At 39.8% G+C, this 15,544-nt stretch overlaps 1 protein-coding gene across 1 annotated transcript in view; it reads left to right on the top strand.

Moving 5' to 3' along the window:
• The first annotated feature begins 1,201 nt into the window (after positions 1-1,201).
• The window catches only part of adgra1b (adhesion G protein-coupled receptor A1b), a 195,817-nt gene continuing 181,474 nt past the window's right edge, over positions 1,202-15,544 (top strand). Inside the window, exon 1 of the mRNA XM_029449473.1 lies at positions 1,202-1,931. Within this exon, the coding sequence (XP_029305333.1) occupies positions 1,714-1,931 (218 nt within the window). The 5' untranslated portion in view covers positions 1,202-1,713. The remainder of the gene's footprint in view (positions 1,932-15,544) is intronic.

The following is a 15,544-nucleotide window of genomic DNA, read 5'->3' as shown; positions in this document are numbered from 1 at the left end:
AATATTGATATATGCGATTCATTTAGATTAATTAATCACAAAGCTTTTAATTATTATTTTTTTAATTGCTTGACAGCCCTCATTTTTTCACATTTCATTTTGGAGGACACTTGAATAAAAGAACAATATGTATGTGATTGCAAATGTAGGTTTTCCATATGAATCCTTATAGGAATATTATAACTAGACTTGTTATGAAACAGTTCTCGGAGTATCGTAGTGATTCAGAAGTGATTCAAGGTTTACATCATTTCCAGGCCACAGAAAGTGGATACAGTTTGTTTGCAGCTGTTCCGGAGTAAATGGAGAGAATAAAACAAGCACTTTTCATCGTGTCGTGTAAATGTTTGTGTGTGAGAAATCTTGCCTGACAAATGCAGCGAACTGCTGCAGATCCCAAAGTGGGACCCAGGGACCTTCAGTGACCCTTGGGAGTGACGCAGTGAATAGTTTCATTTCATCTTGTGAAAACTGTTTCCCTTCCCAGGAATCTATCAGGTATGTCAGAGGAATGAAAGGAATCAGTGTTCTCTGTTGTGGTTTATTGATATCACATCTTATCAAATGGGTGTCAGTAGCCCCGTTTGGGATATGAAACGTTGAGAATCCCACGCTTGAGTCTTTCAAGACGCTGCGGGGAGGGACTTCTTTGTTTTGTATTAACAAAAACATGAAATAAGTCACTAAAACACAAACAAAACAATAAATACAAAACGAAATCACACAAAAAAAAACATTCATCTTAATAAACACAAACGTGAAGAAATTATAAATAATTGAATAACAAAAGAAAGAAAAGCTGGATCTTTCATATACAATTCATTTAATTATATGGAAAACATTGATTGATTCTGAGGGTAAAAAGCAATTATTTTAAACTCTACACTTATTATCTTTGATAAAACATAAAAAAGTAAAACTTCTTATAACTTTCGTAAACTTTTAAAATCGATTATTTATCCAGGGAGTCTACATCAGAATAAATCGTTTCCCTAACAAAACAATCAGATTAGTAATATAACTAACTCTGTAACATCACCCAATCACGTGGTTGAAGTACAGCTTCATTTTATTCCACATCTTTTGAACCTTCCTCCAAAAGGCAGAAACAACACAACAATACCGGGAGAGATGTACTGTTGACTCAGATTCCATAAAACAACATCTAACTCTACGATACCACAAATCTTTAACATTTCCTAGGAGGCAGAGTTGGTGGCGGGGAGGGACTCTGCGCAACAAGTCCTAGGGCGCAAGAATAGGATGATAGGAGTGAATGGCAACACGGCATGCAGTAGCTCAAACAGGTACGATTCTCTACCTCAACTACATATTCCATCATTCATGATGCCGCTTGGAAAGGATGTGTCGTAGTAAAGTTTATCCGGACTTGACAAGCGCGCCGTTGGAAGTTTTCCAGCATGTCACAGCACAGAACACAGTTTGGAGGACGTGTTATAACACAGAATGGGAAAGATAAAGCGTTTCACACCCCTGGTGATTTTCTTCACTCTCGGGTTTAATCGCAAAAGTATCGCTGAAAGTTTGTTTGGGGGACGCAGCAGGTGACCAGCGGGGCTTTCAGATCTGGACAACAGCCTCGATCACAGGCTGTGCTTTAATGTGACGGAAGGCAACGTGAAATGGTCCCGACTTGTCACAGAAGCTGGGAGGATATAACTTGAAAGGAGCGTGTAAGAATCTCAGTCCATCATGAGAGCGCTGACTTTACTGTGCGTAATAGTCGGGCTGTGGGAGTCCAGCCTGAGCAACAGAAACTGCCCGGATCTGATCGTTGACAGCTGTCACTGCTCTGCGGAGAGGTCGAAGGAGCTGAGCAGGCAGCACGTCCGAGTCAAAGTTGTGTGTGATGATGTGGAGCTGATGGACACACTGCAGCCCAGCTTCTTACCCAACAGAACCGTGTCCCTGTGAGTAGCTTTAGACACTACTACTGCCAACACCTATATAAAAGTATAGGAGCATATATGTCACAGGGAGTCAAACCACACTTTGGACACTTTTTAGATTTGTATGTTGTGTTGGATCATATACATTAACTATTTGAAGTCCATGGTTGATTTCTTTTCTGAAATTAGGACACTGATTTTTGTTGAGTTTATTTCGGTCATTTTTAACTTATACAGCTAAAATACACTTGTAAAAAATGTTAAATAAATAATGATAAGGGTATATATATACTTTCAAAATAAAGACAAACCAAGGCAACGGGAGACTGGGGTCTGTTGGCACACAACTGTTGGTCCACAGAAACAAAACTGGAATATCAAAATGTTTTCTTTCTTGACCTGCACTCATCTGCACCTGGACCTCACAAACTTCTTTCATATTGAAAGTAAATAAAGTATATTTTGGACTGAAGGTATTATACAATTGTGCTCAGATAGAGGTTACTTCTAGTTAATAGACATAAGAATCAGATACATTATGATGTGAGATTTGAAAGTTTGTGATGTGTGATGGCAGCTGGTTTACATAATTTCATCACAAAGTTGGGTCAAATGTGAGCGGGGTTGGTTGGCACATGTCCCATTAATGTAACTGTTAATGTATATTTTGCTGGGGTATTTTTAGAAATTAAAAACTGTTTTAAAAGATTAAAAGCAACGTTTGTATTATAAATCAATTATTATTATTTGTTAATGGTCAATGGCAAAAGTAATTAATTCAAAATGTTGTTTGGTTCTATATTTTACCACCATAACATGTGCCAACCAACCTCGTGATGGGGCTGGTTGGCACAAATTCACAACATGACTTTAATAAAAAATCACCTCATTTTAGAAAACATTTGTGTACATTAAAACATATTTATGTATAGATGAGACCTTAACCTTGAATTTGCTGCTTGTTAGAATATTTTAACATAAACTATGCAAGACAAATACAGCAGAGAGTGAAAGATGTGTCAACCAACCCCGGTCTCCCCTACTGACCGAAAAGGTGTAGGCTGAGGCCTTAACTTATTACGCCTTCCCTTTTTACATTCAATACTTTAATTCTTATTAAATATATACCCTGAAAATGAAAGACAGAAACAAAATAAAATATATGTATATTAAATATCTAATTTATCCAATTAAATCCCAAATTCATATACACACTAGTGTTCATACCTCAGTCTCACAATCATTATTTTTTTTATTTTCTTTATTGTTTTACATCTATTTAATGTATTACACATTTTCATTTATTTTTCTAATCAATTATACAAATGTACTCCTTTTACTGTTTTTGTAAACTTAGTTCATAGTAACTCACTCTCATTTGGAAAAACTTCTGGATACAGTCTGAAAGATCTGAACTTGTGCTTCATACATTAATTGTGCAGCTTTAAAGTCAAATCAACGTTCTAAATTCAAGAGCATGTGAGTCTATCAATAATATGTTTGTTGTACACTTTTTATAGCTCTCTTCTGTACCATGAAAATGTGATCTTTTTGTATGTATTGGTCCGGACCTGTCTCCTCTTGGGGGCCTTGGCGCTCTCTAAAGGGCCCCTGGAGATCATTAAATCCCAGTTAAGAGACCTGAAAGTATTAAGTGTTATAAATTGATTTCACAAGGTTAAAGAGCTTTGACACAATTCATCAGAAAGTCTTTTATCCAAGACAAATGAGTTTTAGAAAGTGCCACACAAATCAAATAAATCAATAATCTGCACCTTATATTCTAAAGAATATACTACAGAAATATTATAGGTCCATACTGGTACCAATAGCTTAAAATAGCACAATACAGTCACTTAATTCACCTGAAGTGCACACCCCAGCAACCATTTTATAGAATCACTATAATAAAGCAAATAAAAGAAAACACAAAGTAGACTTTTTTATCATTGTAGAACTTTACAAACAACCTTTTTGAAACTCTTGTGTTTTACACTTTTTTCTTTTTAAATCAAACACAATCAAACCAATCAAAATTAATAATATTATGGATACTGATTAACTATAATTAAATAATTATGTCCCTGTCTATAGAACCTGAAACATTTAGTCATTTAAGTGATTAGTCAATCAACAGAAAATGAACTGCCAACAACACTGATCATCATTGTTTAAAGATTCAATGTGTAAAATATGCCGGGATTTAAATTTAAACCATGAAAACATATTCTTGTTTATACATATATATATAAACGAACATTATCAACAGAATATGAATAAACAGTGTTGACGTTATGTCAAAGACGTCTATGTGTTGTGTTGAGATATCTACTGAAATTAGCATCTAACTGACTAGCTGCGCTCCGTCCCGTCTGTAATATCACTTGTTCCTCTAGAGGTGATAGTGAGTCACTGCAACTCCAGTCTGCCCTCAGTGCAGAGGGAGAAGAAGTACAGCTGCCTCACTCTCTTGTAAATTAATACACTTACAACCATGTTCCTGTTTTATAGTTTGTTTATTGGATTACATTCAAAGTGGCAGAAACGACCCGAGCCCTCGCTTCACCCTCACAGCTGCCAGGAGGCTGTTTCTCCGAGTGTATAGCTGTCTGCAGCCCTGGGAAATGGATAGCTTCAGTTAGCAGTTAGCTCGAGTTCATCTAAAGCACCGGGGAACTGCACACTCCTTGTTTCTGCCGTTACACAGCTCCAGCAGCCCGCTGTGACTGCTGGGGTTTGTTCTGGCTGAGCTCAAGTCTCTTCAGCTGCTGTCGGAGCCGGCGGCGGCAGAGTGCCGTTTCTGCCGACCTCCCTGCTCCCCCGGCAGGCTGCTCTCCTGACTGCGCCGCCACCGGGAAGACGAGACTAATATGCCGGTCGATTTCTAGTTTCTGACATTTTGGATTGAGTCCAATGAACAAACTAACGTAACGTCACACAGACTACAGCCCAGGTTGACATCAGTGCTTCTTGCCCTCTGACTGACTGACAGGCATTACACAGGAGTAAATGCAATACACCATATAAGGAATACATTATAATACAACAAATATGCCATACTACTACGACTAAAATATAAACATCAGAGATCGTATTAACCCAGTTTAGAGGTGAAGTACTGCCCCATATTTCTTTGGAGCAAGTGGTTCAGAATTACACAATGAACCTTTAAGAGTCAAGTTCAGGCCATATTCACTACCTTTCGAAAATGTGAGGATTTACTGTTTTTCTGTGTTGTAAAACATTTTTAAATGGAATATGTTTTGGACTATCAGTCAGACAAAATCAGATGTTTGAAGATGTCACCTCTGTCTTTCAGAATTATGGACAAACTAATCAACAGATTTATGGACAATTAAGACCATTATTATTCTATAACCTTTAATCGAATGTCATTTGGATCAGATTTGTTTTGCAAGAAATCCTGACAGAAGAAATCACAACAACCAGTCACGCATAACAAAGCATCAGAAACAATAACACACATCTCCAAAAAGGTAGTGTTTACTGGTGGGGTATCAGGACTTAACCAGTTCTCAATAAACTAAGTAAATAAGCTAAGCTAGTGTGTATTTCTATTCTTGTCGCTGGTGAGGACCAGAACACGTTTTCTCATGTACAAAGGGATGAACACGATATTTATCTTGCATCCATGATGTCTGCATCGCAAGTCCTTGTCAAATCTAGCTCTTACTACAGAAAACTTAAATGTGCCTTTGGACCGTTAGGGGTCATTTTAAAAACCACCGTCCCTGTGCAAGACACAAACATACATACTCACCTTTCTTATGTTGTTACACTTGCCCCCTCCGCATACATCTTTTGCTTTTCACCATGCTCTTTATGGATATTATTTGCATTGTTTTCAAAGTTATTCAAACGTAGATCTTGCGCTTCGACAGGGACTTTGAGAAACCTCTCTTAGTATTCATGTGCGCCTCTCTTGTAGATGAAATAGCACTTCAAACACTCGAGGGGTTGATAACTTTCCCCACACGTCCCCCCTCTCTCTGCAGGTGCACACATTGACTGCTAGATTAATAGGCCGTTTTTTTATTCTTGGATACTTGAGATCTGCCTTCGGAGTGTAAAAGCAAATACTAAATGTAAAAGCCCTTGACAAGTTACAGTCGGCTGCTCATTCTGAAATAAGAGCACAGTTGATTAATTGCAGCACTTTGCTAACTGCAATTTATTTGGAGTGGTGTTTGTAGGCAGAGGTGCTTTTGTTCCTTTAAGTGGGGGAATGTATTGTTTTCAACATTCATAAAAGTGGGGCTGTTTTTGTAGCTTGCAGGTACTTACAAAGTTACATTTTTAAATTGTTCTATAAAGATAAACTAAGACTTCAAGTTTTCCATAAAGGTATACAGTAGGTATCAAACTAGCATCGCTCTCACAGAATGACACCTTTTCCTCAGTTCACTTAAGACATGCTGTGTTGTGATTAGACCAGTACAAATAAGCCTATTCCTCACTCCGTCCAATTCCTTGGTGAACTAAATCCGACAGCCGAGCCCTAGCTGGCCAGGAAGCAGTTTTCCTGCGTTAGGAAATGTGACCTTTGTCAGGCTGAAGTGGCCTCCCTGCTCGCTCTTTTGTTTAGATGTGCTGTGCAAATAAACAGATATATCAGGGGAAGTATGCACATACCGATCTTTCCCTGTAGACTGCACAACAAACCTCCCAAATGTCCCCCGGCATGCTCTCTTCTCCCCTGATCTCACCATCTACGTTAGACCATGAGCTCCTTGTAGAGCCATTTCCTCAATGACGACTCAAGCACACTGTGTCACGTTCGAGTACACTCACCCAGATCCAAATGCCACCTCTAATTAAAGCCACACACACTGGGCTTTGTTACTTTTCTTTTTGCCTTTTTATTATTGCATCTATAAAATGTTAATGGGGAATAAAGCTTGCGATAATGCAGCGCCTTGCAAATGCCAAGAAACACTACTTAACAAGATAATAAAAGAACATTAGCATAAATAAGAAATGTAAAAATGTGTACGGAAGAGTTTGTCAGTAACTGTCTGTCCAGCACAACTTCCTGGATTAACATCTCCGACTGTTTCCCTTATCGTCCATGGGGGAGTTGAGGAGTTTGGAGCTCGACCTGACAGCTCTGTTGACCTCTGGTGTAATAGTTTCAATGCTGCCGAGCAGCAGCAGAGGCACTGCCCCTCTGCAGAGTAGCAACTGAAATTGTAGGTGACACCTGTCTCAGGCAGTGCTCTAACAGGAGGACACACCGCTTGTCCAGGGGAGAGGAGGGACAGATTGTGGAAGAGACAAGGGGATAGAGTAAAGATGGGAGATAGACGTGGAGAGGCAGTGAAAGAGCCATTAGAAGAATAGAGGGACTGACAGAGAGGACGCTGGGAAAGTGGGGATGGGAAATGTTTGATTGAGATGATGTGACTGCCACTAACAGGTTGTTTGGTCGGGGAGATGCTCGTCGCACAGTAGCAGCTGATTGTAGCTGAGCCTCGGTGTCTCTTCACGGCTGGAAACTGCATGCAAAGAGAAACACACTGTGCTCTTACATAACTGAAAACTTATAAAGTTCTCACAAACTTCTTATAAAGTACGACAACATGCTGCTGTTTTCTCCCTCACTGAGTTGTTGTGTTGCTACCAGACCCGGTTGCATCATTTGATTATAATTTCTTCGGACTAACCCTAACCCTATTAACCCTAACCCCTCACCCTAACCATACTATTAGCTGCTGAGGGTAGCTAGCCCAATGTGTGGGGTTTGAATTCACTTTCTCTTTTATTTACACTTATTAAACACAGAGGAGTACAATCCTGTTTTGCAATCAAGATTAATTTGTGCAAGAAACAGCAGTGTCAATTTCATATTGATTTAGTCTTTTGACAAAAATCTATATTAGTTGTAGTCACATTTAGATTTTTTCATCATACTTGGTATTAGCAGCATACACCTTGGATGATATTATTGCAGTAATATCCCTTTAGTGAACATCAAACAGAAGATTTAGACACAAGTGGCAATAGACAACTTTTCAAGTGGTATTAGTGGTCATGAAGACAACCAGCTTTTTCCTTAGAGCTTACTACTAACGATAAATATAAGCGACTAATTTAGACCGTCAGGGAAAAAGCAAGAACATTTTTCAAATATATTATATTGTAATACCCAATCCATGGCTCCAACAACAGGGGTCTCTCCCTCTCCTCTTGGCTTTCTCTCCCTCGCTGCAACCGACACAACCACTAATGTTTATGCAAATAGCTGCACAATAGTATTTTTCGTCTGCAGCAGGCAGTTGTTTTTAGCAAGAAAGCTCCAATGGTTTATTCCAGCTGTTTAGTGGCCACTTCTTCTGTAATTTGTATTGGGATTGTGCATGTGCTTTAGTCATTATTCTGTTTCCAAGAACTGGCCACAGGCCAAGCGGTTAAATTAACTAGTGAGAAAAGGTTTCTGGCAGCTGAGGATCAGTCTTATAAGCTACAATGTGCGATTCCACAGATGCGCGCAAGTCGTTGAAGAAAACTGCAATACAGTACATTCATTACATGTACATTCAAAACATTAATTTGTTCATTTTGTTTTGTTTACATTTTGGTGATGAAAATTGTAATACATTTTGTCTTAGTTTTAATTTTCAAAGGTTAGTTTTTACTTAGATGTAATTTTGTTTTCTACTAGGAAAAAAAGACGAATAGTTTTGGTTGTAGTTTTTGCTGACTAAATAAATCAAAACTCCATTTTATTTCTACAATAATGTAACAGTATCTGATAATTACGGCTTTCAGAATTCATCAAATATAATATTTTCAACTTTTTATTGCACTGAAATCAACTGTTGCAGGAGAGATGTAATGCTTCTTATAAACTTGACGTGCAGCTGCTGTGTATATTCTCTGATGGAAGCACGCTAAGCTCATCCAAAACCTGGTTGTCTCCTTTTGGAAACGTGAGAAAATAAGGGCATTTAATCTTGGCTGAACCCAAATCTGTAGGTGTTTGACATGAAGTAGCCTGCTCCGCGGACCCTCATCATCATCATCATCCTTTCAGAGACAGAGAGGAGGGGCTGTTTGCGGTGTCTAGAGTGAAGTGATAAGGACGGGGCCGTGGCCGACTATAAACCCCTGCAACAACATGTCAGTCATCATGCCAGGGTAGAGAAAGACCCAGCAGACACCACAAGAAGCTTGGCTCTAAAATATCTTGTGGTTTTACATCATGTGCTGCTGCACTGTAGGTGGACAGTTTGATATCATCTTCATATAGCATGATCAAAAGAGTCAGAGGCTATTGATCTGTGTGCATCTTCATGAACAAACATTGGCATGGCAGAAAACAACTCATTTTCTTATTTTTTTATATTCCTAAAATGGCTTTCTGCATTCTCTCATCTTATTTTTTTGTATAGCTATAAATATAATCCTGTGTATCTCCCCTCCTCTTATTCCCTCTCATTTTCCCTCGCTGTTGTTCCTCTGGGGCTTTTTTCTCGTCTGCCGAGGTGCTGTTTGTGCTCTACCCTCTTCAGAGTTCTGAGTACTTCTGCATGAATATTTCATTGACATACACACATAGCCCATCCAGATTCTCCTGTGCATTAGCTCGCTAACAAACCCTGTGAGGGCACACACGTAGAGAGTGTTAAATGCGTTAAATGATATGTCACACATATACATAGAGAACTGGCAGATAATCTTTGATGTGACCAAAATGACCCTGATAGAATATGTTGTATCTAACATCTCACGCTGTGGCAAGTCATGCCAATCTCCCTTTCTCTCTCTGTCCCTCTGTTAGCTTCTCCACCGCTTATCTCCAGTGATATGGAAGATTTAAAGAAAGCAAAAGGTTCATCTTTAGATGAGTGCACTCTCCAATATCAGTCGGCTAAGCTCCAGAGGGTGTAATACTTTTAGAACCCCGGCACTTTGCACTCTGCGATAGCTAAAGCCAAGAACATTTGCCCTTGAGTTATCCGTGTGCTCAAGCACCGTCAGGTCAGGGCCAATCCGTAATGTTGCTGCATGTTGGAAGCCGCCAGCCTCCTTAATAAGCAGCTATTGATTAATCTCTTTACCAGCAAAGGGTTAGTATCTTGTCAAGGTTTCCTCCGGGCTTCTGTAGATGTGTATTGATACATCACTCAGAGATGGTGCGGGTCCGCTGGCCTTCAGATTGGCCATCTGAAAAGCTCTGTAACTACAGCTCATGTGGCGTGCTTTATAGAAACAGCTTATCAGTTTTTCTTAAGGCAATAATGATTCACTGATCATGAGTTCATGACCGTAGGATAGGAGTCAGTAAATTGTGCTGCAGCCTTGACAAACCAAGAATGTGTCGAAACCCAGACTTACCATCTAAAAATATTAGGTAAAGATAAATACAGTGTCCGCCAAGAATACTTCTCTGCTCTGCTATCCTTGTCTCCTTCCTACACCGCTGACTAAATATAAGTTACTTGAAGGGTCATAAATTTGAGAGCATTGGAGGGTAACCCACATCTTGTTGTCTTCTCCCTGTTTTAAACTCATTGTAAAACAAGGTGATTAAAACCCTGATGTGTGTTGCTTCTGTTGCAGAGTGTGATCACAGTGGGACGCACATTAGGTCTCCTGCCTGTCTCACAGGACCCTTGGCAGGCTTTTCCCAGCGCCGTGTGCCTGTCTGTGTGTGTATGCATGCTGTGTTTGAATCAGGGATGGGGGTATATGTAAGTGTTTACATGTGTCAGCTTGTATGTTTGTCATTCACAATGCTACCTCATCTCATCCAAATGTTGTTCAGCTCAATCGATGTTCTGTGGTTACATCACATGGTGAGCCAGACACTCTGATCACTTAGGACTCCAGCCAAGTAGTTACAGGTCACTTTAGGGTTATAAGAAATTGTCCTTAAATGTGCTTACCATTTTAAACATCTACCTTACATCGTTTGAGCTGCATGACAATCAACTAATGTTTCACAGTCTAACGTATTGAGAGCCTCTATCTCCTAATGTTTTTGGAGCTTGAGACATAAGAATCTAAGGTCAGTGTTTGATAGTATTTTATTGAATCTGAATACACTATTGAATCTACTTTTAAATCACTTATCACACCCTTTTAAGTTTAACTTTTTAAACTAAACAGTTCAGATGACGTCTGAAATATTTTCTGGCAAAATAATATACGAAATGTTGATTTAATGAATCTGACACATTACAACAACAAACTTAGCCTATTTACCTTGCTAACCTAATTTTTTTACAAGCATGCTCCAGACACTGGAGGTCCCGATGCAGAATTATTAAGGTGGTAAACATAGAACATTACAGTAATATGGTAAGAGTGACGTGATGTCACCCTATTCAGGACCACGCTTCCCATTTGCCCACTTCCTGTTAAGAGAAGGAAGTTGAATGGTTGAATAGTCTTTTTTGATTGAAATTACCCTGAAGTATCTAAGTTGCAGCCAAGATAAGAGCTGGTCAAATTCTCTAAGGAATGGTGCTTCATTGCTTCCTTTCTTAACTCCTTTAGCATAGTGTACACTGGAACATCTTTTACCAAATGAAAGAGAATGGTGCCATCATGTTTGTACCATTAAGGATATTCAGCAGTGGCACACAATGTAAAACTACAGTGTAAACTTTGGAAGAGCCTCTAATCTTCTGAGCAATAATGTCTACCTCGATGTCATCTAGAGACCATGTGAAGCTTTGGTTAATACACACATCTGTAGGTAGAGCAATGTCTGTTTCCTGTCCAAGGTCAATGTTAGTTGATATGAAATATGTTGTTTTGGTTAGCTGTGTCTAGTAACTCGATCTTCTAAAATAACAGAGGGTTTGGCTGTTTGAAGAGAAGTGGCTAGAAACGTTGAGGCCAGCGGATCCAAATGTTTGTAATAGTTCACATTGTGAGTTTTCTCCACTTGGTCCTCATGATTGGTGTGTTGGAGGGCGTCCATTGAAGCTATTTTTGATTCTGTTCTCCGATAATAATATAGTTGGATGTCTCTGGTGCATGGCAGCCGGCTAGTTTTTAGAGCGGTGATTTTTTAGTTGGACCTCACAGAAATATCCAAGCTGAAGCACGGAGAGGGAACAAAAGCCAGAGCTCCTGTTTTAGGGACAAATTGATATGTGTCTTGCTTGCTGTGTTTAATCAGTTCTACTGTATCATCAAAGCTTAAGGACAGAAGCAAGTGTGACTTTGTGACTTTGTCTCTAAAATGTCAGAAAATAATGAAAATTGACCATCACAACTCCCCAGAGCTTGAGGTGAAATCTTCAAATTGCATGTTTTGTCCAACCAACAGCCCAGATGTTTCAGTTTACTAGTTTCCTATCATATAAGAGCAAGCCGTGCAGAAAATCTTCAAATTTGAGAAGCTGGAACCAAAAATGTTTGGCATTCTTACTTGGAAAAAGGTGAAGTCTCTACATTCGTCTTAAGTTTACCTTTTGGATATGTTGATTTTATAAAATGGGAAGTAAAAAAGAGTGAGTATTAAACTACATGAACTTTGCAACCATACAATTTTGAGCTTATGAAAAGCCAAACTCACACTGCCATATGGGAGGATTGTGAAAGTGCAACACGTACCAGCTCTGAACTTGTGGTCAGATGTCCTGCATGTTTCCACGTATGACTGTGGCTGGCACTGAAACACAGTAAGCAAATGACATAAACCATTTGCTGCAGCCCACAGAGACCATACTGAATCTGTGCAATCCTCCCTCATTGAAAGCTGCTTATCCGCAGAGAACATAATTGATAATGTAAATAGAGAGTTGGACGGACGCTCCAGAAGTTTGTCGTGGGGTGTTTACATAATGTTCAATTCTGTTTTTCCTGTGATTTCCTGGACGTTACGCAGAAGCCAGAGATAGGCATGCAGAGGTCGGCATTCAGACGCGCACACACACAAACACACACATACACACACACACATACGCGCAGCACAGCATAGTACAGGACACGCTTGAGTTTGCACAAACAGAGGCTGCCTGTCCCTGACTGGGACGTCCGTCCGCAGAGGGAGGTGCAGTGGTCTGTGGAACAGAAGGGACCCCTGGGACAAAACACAGGGACAGCATTACTATCTCATGATCTCAGTGTTGACTACCTTCACTTCATCACACCATCCATATGTGGCTTTAAAAAAGAGCTGCTACACCTTTTCAGAAATTGTCGGGATACTGTAAGGCCCTGGAAATACAAGAATAAACTCCACCGGGCCTCAGAAACTGAAACTATTATGAGGGCATTGGTTATTTTTCAATAAATCTGTGTGTGAAATATTGTGAAAATGACTCGTTCAGTCTTCAAAGTAGTTTCTCACCATGTCCAGTTGACTCCATGCTGGCTTATATCTGCTGCAGTTTTCTGCTCTCGGAGAGCTTTGTGTCAAGATGAATCCAAACTGACAGAACCCCAGTAGGATATTGATCCAGATCAACAACAATACAAATCCATATGAATTGTTGCTTACTCACTTGCCTCCCTAAATGGCTTTCTGTAAATCTTGTGGTCCATTCTCACACAGCTTAGCTATTCTGATTGATTGGTGGGAAAAGAGAGGTATTTTGCACAGAATTTTACAAGCTCCCACATGTCTGCTTCCTGTTTGCTGCTTACTACTAAGTGGCAGCCTCCGGCCCTGTAAAGTGAAGCCAATGCAGAAGTGCATTAAGCCTGCATTCTTGCTAAAAGCCAGCAGTGGGCGACTCCACCGGTTGCAAAACGAAGCCCGATTGTATTTCGTCTTACAACTTTAACCCTTTCACATTTTGTTTTCATTTCAAGAAATATACTTACCATTTTAATTACATATTTATTTAGAATACAGTAATATTGTACTAGGTGCATGATCAATGATGCCCCTTACTTCATATCTCAGCTGAAGATGGAGTTTTCAACTAACTCACAGAGTTTTAGCATGAGCATTAGCTTACACTAGCTAAAGCTGATAAAATATTCTCAGGATAGTCAGCATGACTTCCGATACATTCCATGGCCGTTGACTTGAAATGAAAAGCCTGCTTTGGTTTACTTCTGTATGAAATCCAAACAGTTTTTTTTGCAAATGAGAGGTGAATCTGTTCGTCTTATCACTGTAAACTGCATATGTGCTTTATGCTGAGAACGAAAGCTTCACATGCAGCGCAACTGCAACTAAGAAACGTAGGGCTTAGTCATTGCTTCTTGTATAGGCTCTGTTGATTTTGTCCTGCACATACTCAGCACTATATTTTGCATTCTGACTGATTTGGCCACTAGTTCTTTGTAAATACGTTTAATTCTGAGGTAATTGAAACTAATATTCTTAGAAGTTTCCTTTTGGTAGAGACCCAAATGTAAACACAATTTTGGATGTTGACATGAATTTGCTGACACAAGTTTGTGTCCATCCTGGCCTGAGAGGGGACTTCCTATTTTCAGTCCTGCTTCTTGTGCCAAGACAACTGTTATCACTCTGGGGAGAGATAGGTACTTTCCCCAAAGACTATGCATAAGCAAGCTTGTAATCAAAATATACTGGCACACATGCAAATTCTGCAGAGTGTATTTTTCCTTGTCCCTTTTGTCCAGGAAAAAGCACAATTAACATATATTCTTGTGACCAAATAAACCAAATATTAGGGTTTTTTTTGTGAATTTAATTTGCATGTCTGTTTGTGCTGTGTGTGAGTCTACACATTTGTAGTGTACACACTTCTGCTGTGCTCCCCTAGCAGTTTGGCCAATTTGCCCATTCAGCACAATGCATTGTGGGATCCCTCTCCTTAATCCTAGTGTTAAAATTGAGTATACGTTCCCTGCAGCCATAACGAACACTCTGTCGTCACAGAGACCGGTGACACATCCCAATTACCCCTCTCTGACTAAACCTGACCAATCACTCCAAAAACCTTGTTTAAAAAAGATGGGACGGTGGTGGGGGGAGGGCGAAGACAGGGATCTGACCTTGAGCCAGTGTGTGTGTGTGTGTGTATGTGTGTGTGGTCATATGCTAACAGGAGATACGCGACATCGCACATGCAAAGAAGGGCTCTCGCCAGCAGATCACATGGACATGCACAAATCCACACCGTCACAGAGACAGAGCAGCCCTGCAGCGGATGATTTAAGAGCTGGTTGGAGCAATCAATATTTTAGCAGATATGAAATCTAGAAACGCCACCCGAGCTGTATTTGAAATGATGTCAATCTGGGCTGTAAAATAAGCGCAATATAAATCAGTAGCCGCTCACCCTATTGTACTATAGCTTACAGCTTTGTATGCAATTGTGTGTGCGTGTGTGTGTGAGTGTGTGTGTGTGTGTGTGTGTGTGTGTGTGTGTGTGTGTGCGTGTATGTGTGTGTGTGTGTGTGTGTGTGTGTGTGTGTGTGTGTGTGTGTGTGTGTGTGTGTGTGTGTGTGCGTGTGTGTGTGGGAGTGTGTGGGAGTGTGTGGGAGAGAGAAGAGTGAAAACAGGATTTTAGAGGACTTTGCCAAGATGAACTTTTGAACATCAAAACTGAGACCAATAGTTGTGATTATTAGCAGTTTAATATCTGTTTATATTTTCAATGTTCCTCCATAATTTAAAAAGCACTTTGCTAACATTGCTACTACCAACTATCATTTCTACTACTACTACAACT

Source organism: Cottoperca gobio, chromosome 15 (genome assembly GCF_900634415.1).
Source record: "Cottoperca gobio chromosome 15, fCotGob3.1, whole genome shotgun sequence".
Lineage (NCBI taxonomy): Eukaryota > Metazoa > Chordata > Actinopteri > Perciformes > Bovichtidae > Cottoperca > Cottoperca gobio.
Note: the sequence above shows the minus strand (reverse complement) of the source record. Positions and strands in the feature narration are given on the sequence as shown.